Source organism: Chelonoidis abingdonii, chromosome 17, assembly GCF_003597395.2.
Source record: "Chelonoidis abingdonii isolate Lonesome George chromosome 17, CheloAbing_2.0, whole genome shotgun sequence".
Lineage (NCBI taxonomy): Eukaryota > Metazoa > Chordata > Testudines > Testudinidae > Chelonoidis > Chelonoidis abingdonii.
In genome coordinates, this window is record NC_133785.1 from 16433372 (window position 1) to 16460662 (window position 27291).

At 36.2% G+C, this 27291-nt stretch overlaps 1 protein-coding gene across 22 annotated transcripts in view; it reads left to right on the forward strand.

Moving 5' to 3' along the window:
• The window catches only part of SLMAP (sarcolemma associated protein), a 196588-nt gene that overhangs the window by 157909 nt on the left and 11388 nt on the right, over nt 1–27291 (forward strand). For 15 of the 22 annotated variants that reach the window (XM_032801362.2, XM_075073310.1, XM_075073309.1 and 12 more), the window contains 8 exons: nt 3839–3895; nt 7994–8074; nt 8345–8404; nt 17456–17578; nt 18433–18507; nt 20919–21239; nt 23825–23942; nt 24894–25065. In XM_032801362.2, the coding sequence (XP_032657253.1) occupies nt 3839–3895; nt 7994–8074; nt 8345–8404; nt 17456–17578; nt 18433–18507; nt 20919–21239; nt 23825–23942; nt 24894–25065 (1007 nt within the window). The remainder of the gene's footprint in view (nt 1–3838; nt 3896–7993; nt 8075–8344; nt 8405–17455; nt 17579–18432; nt 18508–20918; nt 21240–23824; nt 23943–24893; nt 25066–27291) is intronic. The other 7 variants (XM_032801370.2, XM_032801369.2, XM_032801372.2 and 4 more) reach the window with 2 other exon arrangements.

The following is a 27291-nucleotide window of genomic DNA, read 5'->3' on the forward strand; positions in this document are numbered from 1 at the left end:
CATCACATAGTATGACTTTATTGGTGTGTTTCTGCTTTTTAAGGCATGGAATACAATATTATAAATTTTATTTATATCCGAATACTCTCAATGCCCATTTCAGAAGACCTAAGAAAACTTATCAATAAACCAAAATACCAAAAAGTAAATACAGGTTAATTCCTTTTAAAAATGGCATGGGCTGTATCTGCCAAAAATTTTGGGACTGATCCAAAATTTCTCAAGTGGAGACTTAAAAAGAAAATTATCCTCAGTAGTTTTAAGCTTGGTAGAGATTCCTCAAGGCTCCTCTTTCTAACAGAGGGCATAATAAAAGTGAGCTTGCTGGTCTAATTGGTGAAGTCAACTTCATTTTCAGTGGTATGATGTATGCACTGTTTGTTCTTTTAGCTAATTAAAATTGTATATTAATTGACATCTTAGCACGAGATGTGCAAACTAAAGCTGATGGGCACTTCTGTCTATAAGTATACAAAAGTGATCATCTTGATTTAACTACAAGATTTCAACATGCCTTTGAAGTAAGCAAGAGAAGAAAATAAAAGATAAAACTTATTGGAAGTGGGGAGAATCTTATAGCTGAAAACACCAAACTTCAAGAACTTGGTCAAATAGAGGAGCCTAAGGGAATTTACAACAAAATCCCCATTCAATTACAATGGAAATTAGGCATCTAGTTCCCTTAAGCTCCTTTGAAAATCCCAGCCTCTGCTAGCCTTAAGATTTGGGTCACACTATCTGAAAAGTTTTTTGTGAAACCCTGTTTTGAATGGTCTGAGAGGAACACTAGCTTGATATATTTGTTGTTTGCTCCTCACCTATTCTCTCCATTTCTCATTGCTTTTTGCATTAACTCCTAGACTGCTTCGCTGTATTATAAGATGAAATCCTGGTCACTTTGAAGTCAGTGGTAAAACTCTCATTGATTTCAGTAGGGCCAGGATTTTAGTTTTTCAGCCTTTTGTTAGGTGTGTAGTGATACATTGCTGTTATTAATGTGGGACACTTAATTATACCAAATGTGGTGAAAACACTATGCAGATAAGAGGAAAGTGATGCAGCGTGCAATTTTCCCCGTTTTAAGCTTCGCCTCTTTTTTTCTCCCACTGGTATTTTAACCTTTGCTTCTGTGCTTTTTTTTTTAATAAAAGTGGGTATATTTTATATGTGACTAACTCTTGCCTTAAACTTTTAAGGAAGTTTTTTATTTTTAAAAGTGGATATTTCTTTTAATTATTTTAATGGTTATTTCTAATATTTTCATAAATAACATATGGGACATATTAAAGGTGACCTACAAAGGGGAAAATTGGGCTAATGTCCTTTTGCTTCTTTCTGATTTATTAAATGTGCTTAAAGTTTTGTCTACCCTGGAAGACTCTCTAATGCTTTGACTGAATATTAATAAAATGATGATGCTTTAAGAGTTACTTGTGAGCAATTAAGAGGGGAAAGGGTTTTTAGTCAGACTGCAAACATGCGGGATAATTTTTTAACTCCTATGTAACTTCAGACACTGACATTTTGGATAAAAGGTGTTCTTGTTAAATCGAACACGTTTATTGTGAGCTGTTGCATCTGAACTGTTCTGAACAACAGAAGACTACTTACTAGTAGCAGTAGTAATAATTACAGGGCACTATTGTGCTGTATGCTGTATGAACACAGTGCCTTGCACAGTGGGGTCCTAGTCCACGATTAGGTATGATTATTACAGTAATACAGATAATAAGACAGTCCCTGTCCCAAAGATTTTAAAAAGACAAAGGGTAATTCTAAGGTAGAAAAACAAGCAGAAAACCATAAAAAAGCCCCTCAAAACCCTTCAGACCACATTCATTCATCATAAAGAAGCAAACAAAAGTGCAATCTAACTTTAAAATAATTTCCACTTTACCTCTGAAGTACACAGTCTCAGTAAATAATTCTTACAATAAACTAGAATACTGTACTAGTGTGCCAGCTTCTTGAGGAGCAGTCACTGGAGAATATCAATGACTGTCCTACCATTTGTCCATCTCAACATCTTCATTTCTGTAGAGGACAGCGTACTGAAATCTTTTCTAGTGGCTGGCCTAGTCACTGTCCTGTATATTAGGATGGCTCAAATTAGTTTTATACACTCTACCTTTTAACATTATTGGCATCTTCTTGTCACAAGGAACTGGAGTCAGTTCCCTCCATTTGAACTTGTCATAGCCTCGATTTTTACCAAGATTGACTCTAAGTCCAGCCTGCTCAAAACTCTGTTGCCACATTCCAGCGTTGGCTTGCAGGGTCTCAAAATCTTCTACATATGTCACCAAGTCCTGTGTATTTATTATTATAAATAAATATGGCCAAGTCAAAACAAACTTTTCCATTTGCTTTGAACTCTGTTGATACTTCATGGCATCTTGCATACTGTTGTTAAATTGTTGTACAGTATAAAAATGGAAAACATCAATAGCAGCTTTTAATCAATCAGTTGTATTCATGTGTGATGTAGGGTTTACTGAAGAAGTTATGCCAAAAATCAAATTGTGGTCTGCAAAGCCTATATTAAACTTATAAACTATCTCCACATACATGAACACACTATGAATCACTGTGGTGGAGGAAATGTTAAAAATTAGGCTTTTTCATCAGAATTCTTAATAAAAAACATGCAGAAAATACACTGCTGAAAGCAGTTTGAGTTGGCCAGGAAACTAGACCAAGGTCAAGAAAGACGACCACCTTTTTTTACACTAATTGTAGACTGCTTTTAGTTTTGACCATGCATGGATTTGTGCAGAGTCCAAAATCTGCAACACATTTTGCTGCCATAAACTAGTTACACGCCCATTCTAACTAATTGTTTTATGATGTGGCTGCCACCATTATGAATGGAGTCGTTCTCATCTATAAATCAGGCAGGTGGGTAGCTAATGTGGATGCAGGATTCTTATGTTCAGCTCCTTCTCCAGGGGTGCAGGCAGACTTCCTCAGGTGCTTTTTTGCCTTGCTAGAAGAAACTATGGCTTCTTTCCTGTGAAATCCAGTGGTCTTTCCTTACCTCTGTAGATTTCTGTAACAACATGGAACAAGGAAAGACAGGACACTTCTTTTCTGCCCTGCTCCTCCTTTCCTCCCCCCCCCCCCCAAGCCACAAAGAAGGGTTGAAAATGCTTCAGGCAGTGGATCCATTGTGCCCCCCATATTCCCCCCCCTCTCCACAAAATCTACCCACCATGGCTTCATACAACTGCTGTAGCTCGGTCTGAATGATCGGTGCGGGGAAAACTAGTTGTGAATTGGCAAAAACTTGTGCTAAATGCCAGCTGTCCAAGCCCATGCTCATCATTTCACTCTTTTTTTTATGTAAATGGCTTTTCTCATGGCCATCTATGTGAGCATCTGATCACAGAACTAGAAGTGGAGATCTGGGGAGGCTATAAATTCAGAAACTCCACTTTCTGATAAATCTAGTTTTTTCTAAGAAGCTGGTAAATGCTAATTGTTCTCAGTTTGACTTTTTAGTCATATATAAAAAACCTGTAGAATAACTTTACAAAGTAAAATTAATCCTTCATTAACTAGCTGAAGTATTTAAGAATGGATATTATTAAATAGCAAAAGCAAATACTTAACATAATTTCTGCTGTCTTCATTATGCTTTGCATTATAGCAAAGTTATAGTTAACTGGGTGATCATCTGCGTAATTTCCCATGCCAGAATCAAATTTTTGTTCAAGCAGGGATATGGAGTAATACTGTCCTCTTTAAATTTGGTCATGGAATGTGAATGACATAGACGTGCACAGGGAAATGCTTGCTGAATTTGGACTTGGATAGTAACGTTTATTTTGTTTGGCAGACAAGTTCATAGACGAAGGACATCTAACCAAAGTGGAAGAAACAAAGCTTTTGAGAGGTTAGATTTCTGATTTATATAACTCCTTTTGAAGCATGTTTTATTAGCGGGTGTATTTAAAATGTTTCTGATTTAAACCAATAACAATAATTTTTTTGTTAAATATTGGAAATATAAGGTAATTTTTTTAACAAGTCCACAAAGAGAGTAAATGTAGCTAGTGTCCATTGATACATCACTATATAACTATTTTATGGGGAGGAATCATAAGCAAACTACTTTGAGGAATGGAGGGGTGTGGAGGACTGGTCTTGACTGACTTCTCACCTGTGTATTTCTCATCCAAAGGTTTTTTAAAAAGGAATTTTTTGTAAGCTTGTTTAAAATCTCTCACTACTAAATAAAGTTCAGATTGAGTTTTTTCACTGAGCAGAACCAGAATATATTAGTTAGTCTTAGTTAACAGCTAAGAGGAAAAAGGTGTGGGTTTTTGTAAATAATCTAGAAATATCCTAACACTGTTCAAATGAACCCTAATCTTAAACCTGCTTTTTTAAAGATAAAACATGAATGTGCAACCTTTTAAAGTTTGTCACTTTCTTATTTCATGATCTTTTTATAAGGAAAACTAAAATACAAATATTTATTTATGGGCAACTTAAGTCCCTTAATAGTAATGAGCCTCATGTTGCAGAGCCAAAATCAGGAGTGCTACAGATGTTAGTAATTTATGATAGTCCCAACATTGAGCACAATATTAACATTTTAATATTTTGTTTGTTCAGTGGATATAGTGGTAAAATGCTGACATTTAACAATTTTTTCCATCCTTTTCATTAATGTTTCTTAATATATCAGAGTATTGATTTCTGCTCATCTGTCATCATAGATATTGTTACATTTAAACATATTTTGATCATTCTGGATTCCAACTTTGTTTTTAGAATTACTTCATCTTCTCTGTGCAGCTCCATTTTAGCTTGTTACCAAGCTTGTATAAACTCCAGACAACATGCCATGTTTGGCAAAAGAATGCATACAATAAGCCTAACTGAAATTTAACACTTGCATGCCAATGTTATCTTGCAAAATGATGAGCTATTTTTAGTATTTATTAATACTGCAATGAGAATGGTGTCAACAAATTTTAAAATAGACTTTATTTTATTGTCCCATGCATTAAAGTAACTCACTTTTACTATTGAAAGTGTGAAAAAATTGAAATGGAAAAAAAAAATTCCAGGAAAGAGCTTTGTTACCAAACTGTGGTGTATAAAAATTAGTCAAATTTTTCATTAAAGTGCAATACCTGCAGATTTTGGAAAAGTGAGCTTAGTATACATGAAAGTAGGGGACTACACTAAATAGTTGTACAGTTAGCTATTGGGCCAGATTTTGATCACAGTTACATTGGGGTAAACTCTGAGTAACTGAGATCAGAATTGGACTACTGAATGAATTTCTGTCCTTGAGTCTGCCACTGCTCCTCCTGAAAATACCCCTATTATTTTTAATATTTGTTTTAGGCTTCTTAACCAAGGGTGACCAAAAAAACTACCTGAACTTTGTGGCATTAGACCCAGGCAAATGTCCGTAAGAAAGTAGGATGAGACCACTAAAGTAATATGTACTTGTTGAATTCTGGTTTCCAGAATAGAAATCTAGTTCCTCAACCTACCAAGCTAGTTGGGGCTTGCCACACAGTAACTCACCACGTAGATGAGCCAGGGTGTGACTCTGTAGTTTACCAGCTTGCCATGCAGTAATTTACTGTGTGGACCTGCTGTGAAAGTCCTGGAGCAGTTTAGCATTCTGTGTTTTCAAGCTGCAGTATGCTAATCCACATTCCAAGACTTTCACTGAGTTAATGAGCAGCAACCTGGTGTGTGGTAAATTCACATCCTGGCTTGTTGCGCAAGAATTCACCATCTAGGCAAGTCCTTAGTCACTTTGACTTCTACCATTTCAGATGCACAAGCCTGCGCATGATGTCTCCTAAAATCCAGTAAAGTCTAACTCTGATTATGGATCCTGTGTGTGTGATGGAATCCAGGGTCTAGAACTTGTATCTTTTATCCTATTTTGCATAGAGCAAATACTAGATATGCATATATATGGAAATGGAGTTACCTGATATAAAACTTGCTCATCTTAATATTTCTGGAATAGCCACTGACATAAACAACATGGGAGAAACTTTTAGAGCCTAAATTTGACAGTGCTAGTCTAGCCACCTAGGTTTTAAAGCAAATATGTTATTTTGGTTAATGCTTGTCAGAGCTCCAAAGACAATTTTATGGACTGGATAATAATTATTTGGTAGTTACTATGTGCCTTCTATCCAAGTACCATGAAGTGCTTTAAAAAGATTAATGAATGAAATCTCTTATCCCTGTAAGGTAGGGAAGTACTTCTCTCACTTTACAGACAGGGAAAGTTAGACACTGAGGTTAAGTAACTTGTCCGTGATAAGTGTGAAGCAGAGCAAGGAAATAGCTGCCAGAACTCACGAACCATTAGTCTTAGGGGAAGGCATATGTTGATGGCTACCACCTTCTTTCTTGACTGACATGTTAACAAAAATGAGGTACCTTGTTTGTTTGTTGTTTATCTTCTGTTGTGACTCACACATCTGGATGTTCCTCTGACATGATGACCTGGTACAATCTTTTTTACCTTGTCCTGTATGAAAGGGAAAAGCGTATTCTGTTAACCTATCTGTGTCTTACCCTTTGACCACTTGTCTGTTCCCCAGAGCAAGGCCGTTAGTTTCTGTTGAATTTGTTTTTGCTTTTCAGTTCCACCGAGTCTTTGTCTGACAAGAAATAACGAGTTCACAATGTCTGATAACTTTCTTTTACATAATTCTGATAGGTTTCCCATGCACTTATTTGTCTATAACTTTATATCCTTTCTTCCCTCTTCTGCTAGATGGTTTTTGTTTTTTTGAGGGGGGGGGGCACATGCATTAAATATCAGCAGGTGAAGACAGGATTTGTGTTGACAGTGCTTCATGCTGATGTGGAAGGAAAGACTATACTGGGAGCATTATAATAGCTATCTATGTATCTAACTCCTTCATTTCTTGGCACTTGTGCCCGAGGAGAAGGGTCCACCAATTTGTGGGTAGACAACGGTGCTATCCAAACAAGCCAGAGTGCAATGAGCCAAGAATACTTTTATTATATGTGTCCTCAAGCCTTGATGATGAGGGCATGATTCATAATTCTTGTCTTTTGGTCCACCGCCATTGTGTCTGTGTGCATCCATCTGAGCTAAATTGAAGTTCAGAAATAAAATTAAGCTATTACAGGCACATAAAGTGAGTCTTTGGCCTTGTTGAGTCAAGCGGACTGTTGCATGGGAAAAGGATGAATTAGGATAATGAAGTCTACTTCCCTTCCCATTTTCTCTCCTTGTGAGGCCTCTAGACCTAGCCAAAAAACTGCTTCCATGGTTCCACTAAACTTCATGTAACTATCTAGAGGACAGATTACAGAAGGCTGATGATCCATAAGCCCTTTCAGAGGTGCTTTTCTGCAAGCATTTAGACCATTTCCTATTAACATAACCTAAACGTAAAACTATTTTAAAAAAACTAATTAAAATACTGATGATTCGCATTACTAAGATTAATCTTTATTCATATTTCATTTCAAATTTATATTACAACACAATGCACATAGGCATCTATTGCTGTTCTTTTACGTATTCAAAACACTGTAAAATCAAGTTTTGTTCTCAACAGCATTTTCTTTCCATCATGATACAAAATCTGTATTGTTCTGGAAATGTTGCTGCTGTTTTTTCTGATTTGTTCCCAGAAAGACTGAACAAAACAACCAGCTTTTACACTGGGTTCCAACTGGCAAGAGTACAGCTTTAAACAAAAGCCGAGGCTATCTATGAGGCAGTTACCATCTCATGTTAGACTGTAACATTAAATATTTGATCCTATGGCTGTTTAATTCATTTTGGAGTGGAATTTTAAAGACACAAGAAAAACACTGGCTTTTATTAAAGCACAAGTGTAACAGTTTTCTTCAGTTCTACACTTTAAGCAGCTTCTAGCAGTAGATCTAGAATTTATACTAAGGGGGGAGAAAAAGCCATAGGAAACACACACATTTTAATTGAGGTTCTCCTTTTCTCTTACAGAAAACCAAGCAAGAGCAAAAGAATCTGATTTGTCAGATACTCTTAGTCCAAGCAAGGAGAAAAGCAGTGACGACACTACAGGTAAATTTTGGTGTAAATTTCTGCAAAATGGCTTTGGTGTTCGTAAGTATGTTACCGTTTGCTATTAGAATCTAGAATATAAGCTACATTTCATATTTAGCTCAGCCAAATAAAGTGCAATTAAAGAACAATATGAGATACAGTATTTTGCTATCTTGTAACCAGTTTGGGGATGGGGGAGAGAGAGGACAGTAAAGGTTTCTCTGATCTGTTTGTAGAACTTGACTCTAGTCTACCTGTTTTTAAAGCAATTTAACTTTTTTGTGTTAGATGCCCAAATGGACGAACAAGAACTAAATGAACCTATTGCTAAAGTATCTCTTTTAAAAGGTAAACAAATTTACATATTTTTTAACTTTAAGATGTAGTGTGACATCCACATTCTGAATAATACATGCGTGTTTTATTCTAGGACTCTGTATTTCTGTCAGATGAATATTTGTAGTTAAGTGAGACGTGCTCCAGTTTAAATATTAAATTACTTTATTAAGGAAGTATGTTTGAAAAGAAATTGTGATTCATTCATCTGGAATAAAATAATGTAGCCAAGTGATAGTGTAGAGATGTGACATTTTAAAATTAGAGTACTCTTTTTTTTTTTCTCCGGTTCACACCAGTGCTGCTAAAATAAATCTTCATGTGTAACTTAAAGCACAAGTCAAGAAAATAATAGTTTTTCTTCATGTTCTGTTTCTTGGTTGTTAATCTGTGTATCTCTTCTGGTCATTGTTACCCAATAATGCTTAAAATGGCTATTATCTGTGTAAATTGTTTCCATTGGTGATGAAAAAGTCTCTTTAGTTTGTAATTTGGTATTATTTGTATTTAAAGAACTGTTAAATCTTCAATTATAAATATATTTATGGTTTATCATAGATGTTATATTAGATTTTTCAGGATTTGCTAAACAAAACAGCCTGTATTGGATATATTAACTTTGAACATTGAAGTTAGAATATCAGATTCTTCTGCAGGAGACCTTCATACTGCAGTCAGACCTAAAAATGTATTTACTGTTTAACAGAAAACTTACTGTGTTCAGCAAATTAATTTTTTCAAATTGATCACATGAAAAATAGTTTAAATACAAGTAATAAAATATTAATATACCATTATATTTAACATGTTGAAAGGTAAACTTTTGCTTCACTTCTGTAATTATTGACTTTTTTCTTTTATGGTCAGCAATGATACAGTTCTTATGCTGGGTTACAAATGAAAGGAACACTATTAATCTTCTTTGCTCAAAAACTTGGAAACCATAAAGAAACTAACATAAGATCACTTCCTCAGTTGTATATATTTTCCCAAATTTTTACTGGAAAAGATGAGAGATTTTTATATCTGAAGTACTTCAGAGCAATTACAAAATGTTCAGTGAAATAGCTAACCAACAAAAATATATGGAGTATAGCTTATTTTGGCAGATTAGAGTCTGGTGAAACAGTTTAAGAATTCAAGTGTTTGCAAAGTCGAGGACATATCAGTAAGTTTGGTTTGGTAACTGTAATTAATGCCATTAATGGGAACGTAGATGTATGCACTGACTTCATCTGCCAATAGATAAAATTTAATACTGTCTCGTTCCATAAGTTAACATAATTACTTTAATATTTTTAGTAGTAAATTTCAATATGTGGGATGTGTTGCTTCTTTCGAAGAAAAGCTACATGAATATTACTGGTTGTGCATTTTATCATAATATGTTGTTGAAGCAGACAAACCTTGAAGTACAAAATATGTGTGTGCACTTCAGAATGTGTGTTTGTCTGCAGTTCTTCTTATGCAGGACAGAAAGCCAAGAAATAATTTGCAGTAGCAAATAATAGTACAATAGCAAATCCCTGTTCACCCACATTTCAAATTAATATATGTATGTAATAAATATATTTATTTTAACCAGAAACTAATTTCTAATGTTGAAATATAATTCATTAATCCCTTTGTATTTAATGTATTAAATATTGTCTTAAGTTTGAAGTATTATAATTCAACTATGTAAATGAGTTCAAGGCTGAAATTTGTAAAACAGGGTATCAGACTACAAAAGAATTCACTTATTTAAAAATCAGTTTGTCTGCCTTTTAAGATATGCATGCTGTACTGTAGGCAAAAAATACTTTATTACAAAAGTATTATTTTTACCATTCTAAAACAGTTTATTTTTTTAAGAGCAATTCTGGAAGTCAACATGATTTTAATCATGTTTTTAGTGAGGGGAAAAAAAAGTAATGGTGGAAAAGAGCTGGCAGACCATCTAGTTCCCTTTCCTATAATATGCAAGTGGGTTCCTATTGATTTGTTCATGAATGCTTTAGCTACTCTCTATCTGCTTATGTCATGTGAGAAGAGAAGATTTTGGCCAATCAGATCCCAGCAAAATCAAACATTAGTTCTCTCAAACAGCACTAAAACCAGAGATCTCAAATCAGTCACATTACTTTACTTAGGCCACTCCTTCAAACAGGGATAATTATTCACACCTGTGAATTATTTATACGGTCTATAACAACCTTTCCACAATTGAAAATCCAAGCAGTCATCAGTACTGAACTTCCAAATTATTTCCATCAGGAAAGCAATTTCATTTTTTACATTTTAGTATTTTGTCTTCCATACAAGAGAAATAATACTGCTGTTGAATTACACATTTAATAAATTACTTTAAAAGTTGACCAACCTCATTGATTTGCATGCTGAAATTGTTTATTGCTCCTTACAGTCCATTATTATGAAATATCTCTTAAATATCTTCAGCAATAAATCATTAACTTCTATTAAGTATCAGAGGGGTAGCTGTGTTAGACTGGATATTTAAAAAGCAACAAAGAGTCCTGTGGCACCTTATCGACTAACAGACGTATTGGAGCATAAGCTTTTGTGGGTGAAAATGTGTATGGGCTGTGTCTGATGAAGTGGGTATTCACCCACGAAAGCTTATGCTCCAATATGTCTGTTAGTCTATAAGGTGCCACAGGACTCTCTTGTTGCTTTTTAACTTCTATTATAATAATTTCACACACAGCCTGTAAGCCAGCAATTTTATTCAACAAACTTTTCAGAGTGCTGCATTAGGCATCTCGCTTCTCTCCCTACTAAAGAGAGTCTTACTTGTTAGAGTAGGACTTATTTGGCTTAGCTATGCATTAGTAGAGCCATGGGAAGACAAAAGTTTTCTGAACTAGAAGCTGTTCCTGGGGCTTCTAGGAAAATGCAGAAGTGTCAGATGGAAAACTAGTGTTTCAGTTTGTTCGATTATTTACTGGAATGTAGAAAACAACCTCAGAAGTTACTGTAATTCATGGAACAAGAGGATGGTGATATGTTTAATTCTGCTTCTGTTTTTCATGTGTGTTTTCTATCATTAAACTTGAAATTTATTAATACTGTTTCTACTTTATACAAGCCGAAGTGTGGGGGGAAAAAAATCCATAATACTTTTGTGCATTTACCAGACTTTGTTTTGTTGATGAGGTAATGTATTTATCAGCCACTAATAGAGGTTTCTTGAAATTTGCCTTTTAAAGACAGGCTAAGTCTGTCAGTAGCTGATAATTACAAAGAAAAGTTGAAGAATTAAAAATAGGTGTCTGTGTCCAACAAATACAGCACCAGGAAACAATCAAGGCAGCTAGCACTGATAGTTCTTATCATCAACTTCCTAATGTTTCTTTAGATTACAAATGATGCATTCAGTTGTTACGTAATACAGTTTGCACACTCAGTGTTTCAGGAATTTGACAAAAATGTGTGTGTTTAATCTAATTTATTTGATTTCAGTAGAACAATGCTTTTCCCCAGAGTGAGGCTCACATTGGATAAGGTCCTTCAAGAGCTCTGGAAATGAGCTAGAGGTGCCTCAAATGAGAGCTGGACAAATGTCTTACTTCATGAAATTGCTTCCACAGATTCTGACTCTTACGGATGCACATAGATATAGGACAACTAAAAGGCAGAGCCTTTCAGGGTTCTGTGCTTGTATATGTACAGTAAGACCACTTCTGTAAAGGCAACCATATAGATGGAGTTCTCTTGGTGCCTTTTTTTCCTGCCTGCCATCAGATTTGGCAGTGTTGGTCTATTTTTCCTGTAATGACTTTCTAGAGTCTTAACATTTATTTGATGGCAGATTCTGACATTAGACAGATAATTTCAGTGGTGTGGAAAATGTTTCCACAAGTTGTCTCTCGCAGACCATCATAGGATATGTCTCACATGTTTGTGACATGGCTCACAGCCTTAAGAAGAATATCCATGTTCAGACATCTTGCCTCGAACCGGATTGGTGAAGGAACAAGTGTCTCGTGCGTTGGCTCAAATTATGCTAACTTTTAACACAGCAGTTCTAACACTATCCATGGAGACAAACATAGAAGAAGTCCTTGATATTTAAGGGAGTGATTAACTTATTCTTTCAGTGCATTGATACTTTGATGTGAGGCACAGGCTTTAAGGGTTGGCAGATATATTGGAGCCAGCATTGACTTCTGTGCCCCTGACATTCTGATGATCTTAAATACAGGTAATTGAATGTTGCCATTTGCACCCTTTTATGGTTTTCAGTATATAGCAAGTTAGCCTGCCGGATATCAGTGAAGGCTTTCTAATACTTAAGAGTGTAGTCCTTTCCTCTAGAGTGTTTTGGCAGTTGGATGCTTTCGTATATTCATGATGGTGATTTTATTCTTCCTTTTTGGATTTGCGTTGATTATGATGGTAAGGATAATGTTGTTGGGCAAACTACTCATTTCTCACTTTTTCAGAACTCTCATCCTTTGCCACTCTTCAAAGAGATGGTTGTTATATAAACTAGAAAATTGATTGCCCTTTCTTTTCCCTCTCACACTCACTTTGTGTCGATGTCGTTGCTTTTGGGGTGGAGGGTTTGTCCTATTTTTATCTTTTGCCTTATTAATTGCTGTTATCTAGGTCAAACTAATTTGTGAGATCAGAATTATTGATTTGATGAAGAACTTAGTCTAGATAATGATTCTAAAATATTTTGTTTGTTCCTTTCACTTTTTTCCCCACATGAGATCATAGGACTCTGACTGGAAGGGACTCGGAGGAGGTCATCGAGTCCAGTTCCCCTGCCTTCTGGCAGGACAAATACTGTTTAGGTCATCCCTGATAGAATTTATTAACCTACTCTTACATATCAGAGAGCGTGAGATTCCACAAGCCTCCCTAGGCAATTTATTCCAGTGTTTAACTCCTTGACAGTTAGGAACTTTTTCCTAATGTCCAACCCTAAATCTCCCGCCTGCTGCACTTTAGAGCCATTCTTCTTGTTTCTATTCATTTAGAGGGCTAGGTGAACAAGTATTTTCTCCCTCCTCCTGATTGACCCCGTTGGATACTGAACTGCTATCATGTCCCTCTCAGTCTTCTCTTTTCCAAACTAAATAAACCCAATTCTTTCAGCCTTCCTTCATAGTCATGTTTCAAGACCTTAATCATTCTTGTTGCTCTTCTCTGGAACCCGCCTCTCAGATTCTCCACATCTTTCTTGAAATGCGGTGCCCAGAACTGGACACAATTGCTCCAGTGAGGCCCTAACCAGCGCAGAGATAGAGCGGAAAAGAATGACTTCTCGTGTTCTATGTTTACAACACCACCTGTTAATGCATCCAGAATCACATTTTCGTTTTTTGTGCAAACAGTATCAGACTGTTTGACTCATATTTAGCTTGTGGTTCCACTGTGACCCCTAGATTCTTCTTTTTGCCATACTCCTTCCTAGACGTCTCTTCTATTCTGTAGGTGAAACTGATTGTTCCTTCCTAGAAGTGGGCACTTTGCATTTTGTCTTTATTGAACTTCATCGATTTACTCAGACCATTTCTCCAATTTGTCCAGATCATTTTGAATTTTGACCCTGTCCTCGAAAGCAGTTGCAATCCCTCCCAGTTTGGTATTGTCCACATGAAATATTAACTCTTAAAGACTGAAGTGGTTTACCGCTAAGCAGTCTTCAAATACTTTTTATAACTCTCATATCACTGATAAGTTTACATGAATTCCTTCTGCAAATCTTTGTGTGGCAATTAGAGGGAAAATTGTGCAATATTCATTTTGGGATGAGCATACTCTAGTACAATTTAGACTTAAGAAAATATCTTGTGCTATTCTAGATGTGGAAATACACATTCCACAAATTTTAATAGAAACCCTTAATTAAAGCTAGAATGGCCAAAACATTAAGCCCAGCCTTTTAGAATTGCTTATTGCAATTTTGCATGCAAGGGAAAGAGCAAGTAGACTGTGTGTTCTAATTCTGATTCAAGTTGTTTTGAAGAACAATTTGCAAAATTATACATTTACAAACTAATTGCCACACAGTTCAGTAATCTTTGATCATTGTGTAGAGTTGGTTGATAACTTTTTGATGAAATTTTCTTTGTTGGACAATATTGATTCATAAAAACTGAAACTGTTTGAGACATACTGGGCTTGAAGAAACTATGTTGAGAGGTTTCTCAGGTTCCGGATGGAATTTCTGGTCAAAATAAGAGCATCTGACCCCCTGAAGAGCCTGGAAGGTAGGGCAGTCATTTGGAATGTGGGAGAGTCAGGCTCAAGTCCTTGTTCTACCTGATTTCAAGCAGGTACTTGAACCCAGGAGTCCCAAATTCCAGGTGAGTACCCCTAGTCATTGGGCTGTAGAGTCAATTTCTCTCTCTTTCTGACCCAGTTAATATTTATTTATATGAAGTGGAACAGCTCAAACAGGAGAGAGATCTGAGTTCAAGCCTCTGCTCAGGATCAATTTCTCCTGTTTGAGCTGTTTCGCTTTATATAAATAAATATTCGTTTGGTCCGAGGAGGGTGGGAGAAAGATAATAACCCCAAAAGTATGGCTTTTGCCTTCTCCCACTCTGTGGACCTGTCTGATAACTTGAATAGTTTTCCAGCTCCTAAGGAACAGCGTTACTGTTAAAATGGAATCTACAGTTGATGGGAGAGAAGCTGTTCTCCAGAGATTTTAGCTGAGATTTCTGCTCTATCTATCGGTGGGGCACTACTTCTTTACCATACCTGACCTGAACACAACTTGTTTTCAGTACATGAATGAAAAGGTTGATAATCTCATTAGGCAAGAAAAAATGTCCAACTACACAGGCATTTATCTCTGAGAGACTGAGAACAATACCTCTGTAATAAAAAAAAACCTGTGGTTAGAAACTCCAGTTGATCACAGAAGAAAATATTGTGTTCAATTTTTTCAGTTTTCCCATTTTGTCCTTTTTTATAAACCCAGTATGTAAAAATCTAAACATTAAAAATGTGTTTTTTAAAGAAGCTGGTATCATTACTTCCCCATCCACAAGGCGATTGCTGTGGAAATTAATTGTAGCACTTAATTTTTATACCCTTGTAATGATCAAAAAAGCTATTCTGTTACATTTCTCATCTCTGCTGGAGATGTTGTAATGGACATCTTTCCTATATTTTGAGGATATAATAAGACACAAACTTGTGGACACACACAACATGAAATATATATTAATATTCAGTTTGACAAAAATCCAATTTGTTATATTTTAGGGGAGACACCTGCAACAGTGGTCAGCCACAAAGAAAGATCCATGTTCAGGATATTAACTACCACAGCATGGAAATGTATAATGCTACTTTGGCGTTCAAAGGGAAAATCCACTAATATATGGTTAAAGAAACTGCATGAGATCCAAGACATGGAGTTTATTACTGCACAAATAAGACAAGCACAAGATATTTTTCTGGAGAGATGTGATATGATAAGTACTTTGTGGTGGTATGGTGAAATAACTAGCTTATTCAAGAAAAATAATAATTTGAGACAAGGAACTAACTAGAACAGTTATTGCCTTGATCTAATATAAAGCTAATTAAATAAACAAGTATAAACAATTTATAGCAAAAGTAAAAACTTAATAATGAATAATCATTAGTAGTTTGTCTGGACTCTCCAGCAAAAGTATCTCTGGGTCTTGACTAGGGTTTTTCTTCTGCACAATATAAATTAATTTCAGTTCTGTATGGATTTTGGGATTGTCAGTTTATTAACCATAAGCTATGTAATACATGCTGCTTTTGTTTCTCATGTCTGATAGCTGGACTGTCTTGTTCTCTCTATTTTTCTGCAACCAGACAATTGACTTGAATTCCTTGACAGTTTCTACCTTACATATATTACATCAATGGAGTTTGACATTATTGTCTGTTTCCCTATAAGGGCCTGATTCTACAAACCCTTACGTGAATAACACTTAAAAGAGAAATGTTAAATGCGTAAGAGTTTCAAGGATCACATCCTAAGACTGAAAATTCCTTGGAGCTAGAACTGTCTTTGTCCTGTAGTCCGCCAAGTCATACTACTGGTACTCAGTTATTAATAAACAATGGGAACGATATGCTGTTAAGGTTTTTACACATCTGTTTATATGTTTCTCTTTTCTGCTATTTGAGTATTAAATAAATTTAAGTTGAAAAAATATTTTGTATTTATTCTAGTCCTTTGGCACAGATTATTTCTTTTTGTTCCCTGAGGTCTTTTATTTGTGCAATTTAATAAATAATACAAAAACTTTGAGATGGGGAAGATCAGATTTGAAAAGTTTTATGTATTGTAATTCATATACTTACCATTATTTGAGCTAAAAATACATCCTTAGACATGATCTCAGATTAAAGGAACTTTTAATATTTTCAGAGTAATATCACAGTGAAGCTAGGGTTTTTTTAAGGCCAAAACTTGGCTGGACTTTCAGTTGGGCCTAACATCTGCTTTTCATGTTGACTTCAAATGGCTTGCTTAGAGTTTCTGTAAAATCAGGGTGCTTTCATGTAAGTGCCTACCTTTAGACACCCAAGTTCAAACATTTTAGCCCAGGTATGGCATTATAAATAATGTTGTGTTTTATCATTGTTGAAATGACATACTGAATTCTTTGTGCTAGCAACTTGTGAAGTTGACTTTCAAAGAAACAGTGTACATTCTTTATAAATTACTTTATATGCACAAAAAGAACTTTTTTAATGAAATATCAGCAACATAAGGCTTCATGAATGTAATCCTGAGAGATGCCAATTCTATACAATATTTAAAAAAAAAGTTTAAATTTCACTAAGTGTTATGTAAACTGGGATTCATTATATATGTGTTATGGTTTTTTGCATGTTGGATTTAACTATGATTGTTTATTTTCATTTCCCTCAAGATTAAAACAAACTGATAGCAAAAAATATTAATTTATTTAACTTCTACCTAACCCAATGATAACTATTGTGGCTAATGTTGCATGATTGAAGCCAAAAACATTGCCTGTCTTTATGTGGCAGTACAAATAAAATTGCTATGTAAACTTATGCTTTAAAAGAAAAATGTTCTTTTATCAGATGAATTGCAGGGTGCACAATCAGAAACAGAGACTAAACAAGAAATTCAGCAGCTGCACAAGGAGCTGATTGAAGCCCAAGAGCTAGCTAGAACAAGTAAACAAAAATGCTTTGAACTTCAAGGTGAGATGGAGATAAACAAAATTTGAATGACCACCCTGCAGAATCAAATTTAAATGCAAATCCAATTAATTGTTCTTAAATAAATATATCAGTTAATCTTAAAAGGGGATGCTTAAACCAATTTTGTCTAATACAGTATATGTTTTGTTTTACTGCCCATATGTAGAAAAAGGTATCTTTAACCTGCCAGTGTCTCTAGCTTATAAGTAATCTTTTATACAAAACCTAAATTTTGGGCCAAAATTGACGTGATAGTCTGCTTTGAGCAGTACCACAACTTTTAAGTGAGTTAATGAAATGCAAAATTTATTTATCTGTATGTATTCTTTGATTCATCTATTTTAATTGGATAATAAAGGTAGTTAAATGAGTTCACTGATAGCTAGATCATTTTTTGGACTCCCCATCCATACATCCTGTTATAATCGTAGCAGTGCAAATAGTAAAAGTGTTGGTTTGTTTTTGCAGAAAACTGTGTAATGTAGCTCAAACTCATTGTAGTCAACATTCTTTTGGGAAATCTCTACAAATTTCGTTCTATATGTTTCTCCCTCACACACAATACAGTTGCATTTCCAAGACAAAACGACTGGCAATATTAATTGTTTACAATCTAAACTAATTATACTACTACCAAAAATCATTTGAAAATATTAACTTTTTATTAAACTACTCACATATGTATTAGCTTTGATGATTTGTTGAAATAATCTGATTATCTTAATCTTTCAAAATCCATTTTGGGGGAAATAATTTGATTTTGAGATTAACTTTTATATTAACTATACAGCTGAACATTTTTTTTAATTTTTAACTAATTACAACTTCAGGCACATTTCCACTTTCATTTATAGCACTACTGGAAGAAGAGAGAAAAGCATACCGGCTGCAGGTTGAGGAGTCCACCAAGCAAATACAGTTTCTGCAAGGTATGAAGTAATTGATTTTTCTCTTCATTCTTTATACCTCGGGCATAAAAGAAAATACTTCAATCACTTTTGGTGGCATCGGGCAACTTTTAGAAAAGGAAAATAATTATCTATGAATCTTAGTCTCATTTCTCTTCTTAAGAGTTGAACTGTGTCAATTTATGCCTCTCAGTGATTCATACACTTCTGATTCATTGTATTTTCTAGGTTTTATCAGGAAATAATCTCTAGTGTACTTTTTTCTCTCTCCCTTTCATGTTTAGATTCTCCAAAAACGCCTGTTGTGCTACAATACATTGTCTTTTGACAGTCATTCTGAACTTGACAGGCATGCTCAATTCTTAGTGTTTTAGCGTTTATGCCCTGGTCAGTTTCTTTCCTTATTGGTAAAACTTCCCTAAATAAGTTGTTCTTCTGTCCATTCCAAAGTAACTTTCAAATTCAGAATCTGAAATAATAAAAATTTTAGTGGAACCACTGCCTATACTTTTATGAAGGAATGGCATTACTAGCTGTTTCCACCTGAGGTAAATAAGCAAACCATGAGTTTTCCAGCCCAAAACAGATAAAGCAAAATGGAATCCAATGCTTACATCACTTTTACATTTACACTTGTGAATCTGGAAGCAACCATCACCAAGCTAAGGAAGAACAACTTCTATAAAAAAAAAAAAATAGCTACAGCAAATGAGTTTACAGGTGATAATTTCAGTAATATACCACTCACACTGAAAAGTGTATAGAGTACTGCAGATACCTTCCAACAGAAATATTTAGGTCTTTCTCAGGATAATGCCCTTCTGCAGAAAAATCTGAGCAGTAATCTGTTTTGAGCCGGCTGCTCTGTTAACAGCCTAGCTGAAAACTGTCTCCAACCAAAGCAGTAGCAAAAGTGGGAAAACTGATTCTGGAGGAGGAGAAATCTCAACAAGGATCCCCTCAAGTTATTTCTTTACTTATCTTTTGTAGAGTGGGGAAGGTTTGCAACTGGCAAAAAATAAGCCACAGACCCTGCCCACAAACCTGGTAGACCCACGCTGAGGCTCCGTGTCTCTGCTTTAACTCTTTTCTTCGCTGTCTCCCTAGCTCCTTGCCGGTTATGCTTTACAGTAAACTCTCTGGTTTCACTATCCCCAGTGACTCATGGAAGATGTTCTAGTATATTTTCTAGAAAATCTGCATGGGGTTAGGAGAGTGGACAGTGGTCAGACTCATCACACCTCTGGCCCTCCACTCTTCCTTGATCCCCATCTGTGATGTCCAGAGAAGAGTAGGGGATGAGAATGGATAGTTCCACAGAAGCAGCTGAATCCCTGCATTCACAAGAGTAGTGCTCCCTCCATCCATGGACAGGAAGAATAGGGAGACTGTAAGGGCCCATGTAATTAGTCATTGTACAATTAAAGGGTTCGGCTCAGATGAGGTAATGGTTTTTGTGTATTGCCTAAATAAGAAAAGGTGTCATGGAAACTTCATTTGATAGCTCTCCAAATTACACCCACTGTTTCAGAAACCTTTCTCACAGCTATTGTTACAATGAAGATTACCCTACAACATGATCATTTTTTCAAATGCTAATAACTTTCTGAAAAAATATTCGCTGGATATGAATCTTCCCCTATTTGACCCCAGCCCAAAGGATTCTGAGACCTTTTTATTCATTAATAACTGAGACTGCACTAAAATTCAAAATTTTTCAAGAAAAAATATTCCTTGCTGAAGGAATATTTATTGGTCCTTTGCCAGGTTTGATGAGGGAATAAAAACTAAAAAGTTATGCTAAATTTATCAAAAAGATTTTCACCAGAGAGAAATCCCAGAATAGCCAATAGCCTAGTGATTGGGGCATTCACTTGGGATGTGGAAGACCCAGGTTTGAGTCCCTACTTCACTGAATATTTTTACAGAGTGGAACAACTCCAACAGGAGAGATTGGGAGAGACCAACCCTATAATAACAAATAGCCTGATAGGGATGTAGACAGTGGCAGAGCAGGGACTTGAATCTGAATCTCGCAGGTGAGTACCCTAGCAACTGGGATATTGGCTATTCTGGTGTTGGAGAAGGGGTATTTCTGACCCATTCTTACTTAGACCAGAAAATCCATCCTGGACCGGAGAAACCATTCCCATCCAAGGTTTAATCCCAACTATAAAATTAAATCTGGAACTGAGGTGCTAGAGGTGTCATCATTAATTTACTTAGAATATAGTGCTAACAGAGAGAAATCACCACTTGTACTTTTAAGAGCATAATATTTGTGAACGTAACTATTTGAATCACATTTTTGTTTTTTAATCCATTGAGCTTCAGTTGGTTAAAGAAGGAGTTTTTTCCCTCTAGGTTTTCTTCAAATGTAATAAATATAGCTCAGAAAAATCTATACTGTACTTGTATACATTACTTTCCAGCCCAGCTGCATAGGTTGCAGGAAGATATTGAGCATCTTCGTGAGGAAAAGGATAATGAAATTTCAAGCACTCGAGATGAATTGCTAAGTGCTCAAGATGAGATTCTGCTACTTCAACAAGGGGCAGAAAAAGCTGCATCAGAACGAGACACTGATATTGCTGCTTTGCAAGAAGAGCTGCAGGAGGTGCGGGCTGAACTTGAACGTTGGCGAAAAGAAGCCTCAGAATACGAAAAAGAAATTGTCAATCTTCAAGCCAGTTTCCAGCTGCGGTGTCAGCAGTGTGAGGATCAGCAGAGAGAGGAAGCTACTCGTTTACAAGGTAAGAAACTCATGGCTCATCCTGATGGGAACTGTCACAATCACTTGGAGATGTCTGAGTGGCAAATATTTAGAATTAAATTACTCAGACCATTATTATTCTATATTTTCTTTACTATCAAAATCCCTAGTGTAAACAAACAAATCTGAAATTTAACTAGAAACTTTGCATGAATACACTACAGAATAATTCTACACTGCTTTCTGTCTCTTAAATAGCAGTTTAAATTTTGTCTAATTATTCCTATAAGATATTAGTTATAAATTTAGATATGCTTTTCATTGAAATAAGAGTATAGTGGCAATAGCTGAAAAGAATGGCAAACTCCACATATTATAGGAATATACATTACCACAGGAGTTGCAAAGTGCTCAGCAAACCTCCGTAGCCATAATCTTCTAGACATTTGGCTAAGAGGCCTGGACAATCCACTGACTTCCAGTTCACTTTTGCTGCCAGTTCAAGGAATCGATCCTTTCAGTGCAGTCTGTCAGCTGTCAAGACAATTGCATTCATATTCAGCAATACAGGTTGCAAACCATGATAATGTGAGAGCAGGCAACAAGGTGTTTCTCAGAGAAGGGAATCGAGCTAGGGAACAAATTCCCAGGAGAGAGAAAACTAATCTGGAGTCTGGCACATTTAGGCCATACTTCAAGATCTATCTCTTTCACAAAAGCTTTTCCACAATAACCAGAGTGACACAACTACTTCTCCCACCAATCTCTCTCACTGCAAGAGGATTTTCCGTTGATCAAAGAAAAATTAAGAGAGCCAGAGACTCCAGAAGTTCACTAGGGATCTTGTGCCAATCTGCTAACCTACGAGATGCTCAGATACTACAATGATGGGCACCAATACAGAAACAATATAGATGTTGAATGGAACTGCATCCTACAGTACTGCATTCCAGTAGCATCTTCCAGCGTCAACTCTAATTATGGTGTTTATCTTGAACCTATGTTAGAGTGATACAAACTTCCTATATTGACATCTACATTAAGAACTTCAAGGAGCTCAGGATACAGATTACAATATACAGTAAGAGTAGTATAAATTATACTTATACTGACATTTCTTCAGTGGTGTGTAGATGGAAGTTGGTACATACACAAGATTTAGAATTCTGCATTAATTACATTTTGTGAAAGTCTCAGAGGTATGTCTACACTGCAATTAAAAACCTATGACTGGCCCATGCCAGCTGACTCAGGCTCAAGCTGCGAGGTTGTTTATTTGCAGTGTAGATGTCCTGGCTTGGGCTGCAATTCAACAGTTCCGCAGCCCAAGTCAGCTGGCATGGGCCAGACATGAGTGTCTAATTGCAGTATAGACATATCCTGAGAGAGCTTTGCCTAATCCAGTCTTTCTTTCACTACATCCCCAAGAGTTCCTCTACTAGTTGCACTGGTTGCTGATTTTCACAGATTTGATTTCAAGCTTCCAGTGTTTGCTTTAAATACTTTGTTACATGACTCTAGGACATGTATGGCATCTAGTAACTTCTGATTCTCCTGAACTGTACTAGTGCTAATAATTTTGTAGTTAGATGTCAGTGGCTGGAAAGCAGATGTTTCAAATAAACTTTTCCATAACTTTTTCAGTTTTCAAATCCTAGTACTAGACCTCTAAAGACTTTTTTTTTTTTAACTGTCTTGACTTTTTATAAGTGGCAGCACTAAGAAATAGTGGCAAAATTGCAGTTCTGCAAAAAGGATCTGGGATTATAGTGGACAAGAAGCTGGATATGAGTCAGCAGTTTGCCCTTGTTGCCTATTGGGCAGCATTAGTAGGAGCCTTGCCAGCAGATCAAGGGAAGTGACTATTCCCTTCTATTCGGCACTGATCATGTCACATCTGGAGTACTGCATCCAGTTTTGGGCCCCCCACTACAGAAAGGATGTGGACAAATTGAAGAGAGTCCAGTCGAGGGCAACAAAAATGATTAAAGGGCTGGGGCACGTGATTTATGAGGAGAGGCTGAGGGAACTGGGCTTATTTAGTCTGCAGAAGAGAAGAGAGAAGGAGGATTTGATAGTATCCTTCAACTAGCTGAAGGGGGGTTCCAAAGAGGATGGAGCTCGGGTGTTCTCAGTAGTGACAGATGACAGAACAAGGAGCAGTGGTTTCAAGTTGCAGTAGGAGGTCTTGGTTGGATATTAGGAAGAAGTATTTCACTAGGAGGCTGGTGAAGCACTGGAATGGGTTCCCTAGGGAGGTGATGGAATCTCCATCCTTGAGGATTTTTAAGGCCCGCTTGACAAAGCCTGGCTGGGATGATTTAGTTGAGGTTGGTCCTGCTTTGAGCAGGGGATTGGACTAGATGACCTCCTGAGGTCTCTTCCAACGTTAATCTTCTGTGATTCTAATCTAAGTGTTTGTGTCTCAAACTATTAATGTTGGTTTGTAATTTGATATATGATATATACCAGTTCTGTGCCACAAAACTTATACAGCATAATAATCAACTTGACAAGTTACAGTTTTTACAAGTCGTCTCAGATTTTTCCTTCTTACTTTTTGAGGGCTCGTGAAACATTATTTCTTTGACTGTTTTACTCAGAGTCATATTACATTGTTTACAGGTGAACTTAAAAAGTTGAGAAAGGAGTGGAGTGATCTAGAAGCTGAATGCCTCTCCTTAAAGAATGAGAATACTTTGCTTGCATCTGAACTTCAGCGACAAGAGAAGGAGCTTCATAGGTAAGAGCTACTGACTTTAAAGGTTACAAATGGCCTTAGCTCAAAAGGTTTCTATAACAGCTAAAAAGGACTTTAAAAATTAGGGGTCAATTATATTTTTTGTTTTGTTTTTTAAATAGCTTGTACACAAGAGAACTGGAACGTATATTATGCATTTTATTAGCTTTTGATTTACAGTTAGTTTTGATCAAAGAACACTTCACATTTACAATTAGTTACATTTATACATTTTGTGCTCTATTTTTTTAAATATTTGTATATTACTAATGAACATAAAATATGCTTCAGATGAGACATCATATATTAAATTAAATTTTGACTCTTTAATAGGGACTTAGTAAAGGTTGTCTTCCTTTACTGCTCAAAAGAAAAAAAAAATGTATAAAAACTTGGATTAGAAAATGCTTAACATTTGGAGCTTGCAAATAACATTGAAATAGGATTGCAGGATCCTCTATTCTGTCACATCACTAATGTTCATGGTTAAGGCTACGATTTTGTCAGAGGTTGTAGAAGTCACAGAATCCATGACTTCCAAAGACCTCCATGACTTTAGCCCCGTCAGCTGGAAGATGCAGGGTCCCACCACCTCCCGCAGTGGCAGAGAACTGTGAATTACCCCCACCACCTGAGGCAGCGGACCCCTAAGCTCCCAGCCATTGCAGGCAGGGGGGGTACCCCGCAGCTCCTGGCTACTGTGGGTGACAGGGACACTACCAGCTGCCATGGGGGGGACAGGAAGGCCCCCACAGCTCCCCACTCCAGTGGCAGCAGGGGAATTCCTGCAGCTCCCCGCCACTGGGGAAAGGGCAGGGGGATCCCGGAGCTCTGAGCCCCCACTAGTGGTGAGGGACCCAGGTTTGTAAAGTTCTTAGGGCTAAAAATTTCTTCATAAATCATATAAATGTTTTATTTTAAAATGTGAAGCATGAATTGAATATTGTTTTGCAGTTCTCAGAAACAGAGTTTAGCGCTAACCAGTGATCTAAGTGTTCTTGAAATGACCCGAAAGCAACTTGAAAATCAAGTGGGATCTTTGAAGGAACAACATCAACGCGATGCAGCTAGTCTAAAAACTCTACTCAGTGAAGCTGAGAATCAAGCAAAGGATGTTCAGAAAGAGGTAAAAGGAAAGACATTAATTCCTGTTACGATTGCATCCTGTGACCAGCAACTGATATTTTTGCTAGCTAGATGGAAATACAGTGAAAATAGCTATGACCTCAAAACTTCTGAAAATTGTTATTAATAAAAGTGGTTCTGTGTGAGTGGGACTTGATGCATGAATGAGAAATTTATGAACCTAAAAGGGAAGCTCAAGTAAGTTGTGTGTGTGTTTGGAAACTTTCTAAATATTTGCTTTGCAAGCAAAATGCACTGGTTTTCATGCTGTTCATGGGCAGCTTTCACTTATGACTACCATTGAGATGGCAGATAGGCAGTCATCTTCTTAACCACAGCATTAATTTCTCAGTAACCTATATAAATAGTTATTAACTGTTCTGAGACAATGCGTGTACTATATTAGACACACCCATTTTTCCTAAGCATTAGGAATTCACATCCTCTGCAAAGATGAGTGTCCTTCCTATTTAATAGAGCCTCGCTTGGATCCCCAGGACTTTTGAAGGTGATTAAGAAGTGCATATGATAAAGTTAAAACCCTTCAGATGAGGCTGCTGAAGCACATACTCTATGGGGGAAAAGCTGCAATAGTTAGTTCCTTTTCTCATGAACACAATTAGAAAAGCTTTATCCAGTCACTGGTGGATTTCTCATTATCGTTTTTGTAATACTTTTCCTTGATTTGTCATAAATTAATCACCATGATGTTATATACCATTTTCATATTGCAGAAAAAAATGTAAATTAATGTTAACATGTAACTTTATAACTATAGAAGTTCTATATCCATAAAGGAGCTGCTACTTTTAGCTCAAATGGTAGAGACTTCTGTTTTAATGCTTAACACTATGGTTTCTAGCCCCCCTCATGATCTGTTGTGAGGGTTGCCTTGTAGCCTGTAAAATAATTTGAATACCTATAGACCTTGAATGATAGGGACAAGCTTCCCTTGACAGAGGAATGTTTGACACATTGCCTAAGCATTTTTAATCACATTGTTAAACAATAGAATACCAATTGAAATGTATTCAGTATTTTTGGATGTTTTTCTACATTTTCAAATATATTAATTTCAGTTACAACACAGAATATGAAGTGTACAGTGCTCATTTTATATTATTTTTATTACAAATATTTGCACTATAAAAATGATAAAAAATAGTATTTTTCAATTTACCTTATATAAGTATTGTAGTGCAATCTCTTTATCGTGAAAGTACAACTTACAAGTGTAGATTTTTTTTTGTTACATAACTGCACTCAGAACCAAAACAATGTAAACCTTTAGAGCCTACAAGTCCACTCAGTTCTACTTGTGCAGCCAGTTGTTCAGACAAACAAGTTTATTTACATTTATGGGAGATACTGCTGCCCACTTATTTTTTACAATGTCACCTGAAAGTGAGAACAGGTATTCTCATGGCACTTTTGTACCCGGCATTGCAAGGTATTTACATGCCAGATATGCTGAACATTTGTATGCCCCTTCATGCTTCAGCCACCATTCCAGAGGACATGGTTCCATGCTGAAGATGCTCATTTTAAAAAAATGCATTAATTAAATTTTGACTGAACTCCTTGGGGGGAAAATTACATGTCTCCTGCTGTTTTACCCACATTCTACCATATATTTCATGTTATAGCAGTCTTGGATGATGACCCAGCACATGTTGTTCATTTTAAGAACACTTTCACTCCAGATTTGACAAAACAGAAAGATGGTACCAATGTGAGATTTCTAAAGATAGCTATAGCACTCGAACCAAGGTTTAAGAATCTGAAGTGTCTTCCAAAATCTGAGAGGGATGAGATGTGGAACATGCTTTAAGAAAGGTTAAAAGAGCAACATTCAGATGCAGAAACTATAGAACCCGAACCACCAATAAAGAAAATCAACCTTCTGCTGGTGGCATCTGATTTAGATGATGAAAATGAACATGCATCAGTTCGCACTGCTTTGGATCTTTTCAAGCAGAACCAGTCATCGGAATGAACACATGTCCTCTGGAATGGTGGTTGAAGCATGAAGGCACATATGAATCTTTAGTAAATCTGGCACATAAACATCTTACAACGCCAGCTACAACAATGCCATGCGAACACCTGTTCTTACTTTCAGGTGACACTGTAAACAAGAAGCGGGCAGGATGATCACGCGATTAATTACGATTAATTTTTTTTAATCGTTTGACAGCCCTAATTATTGTCCATCTAGATTAATAAG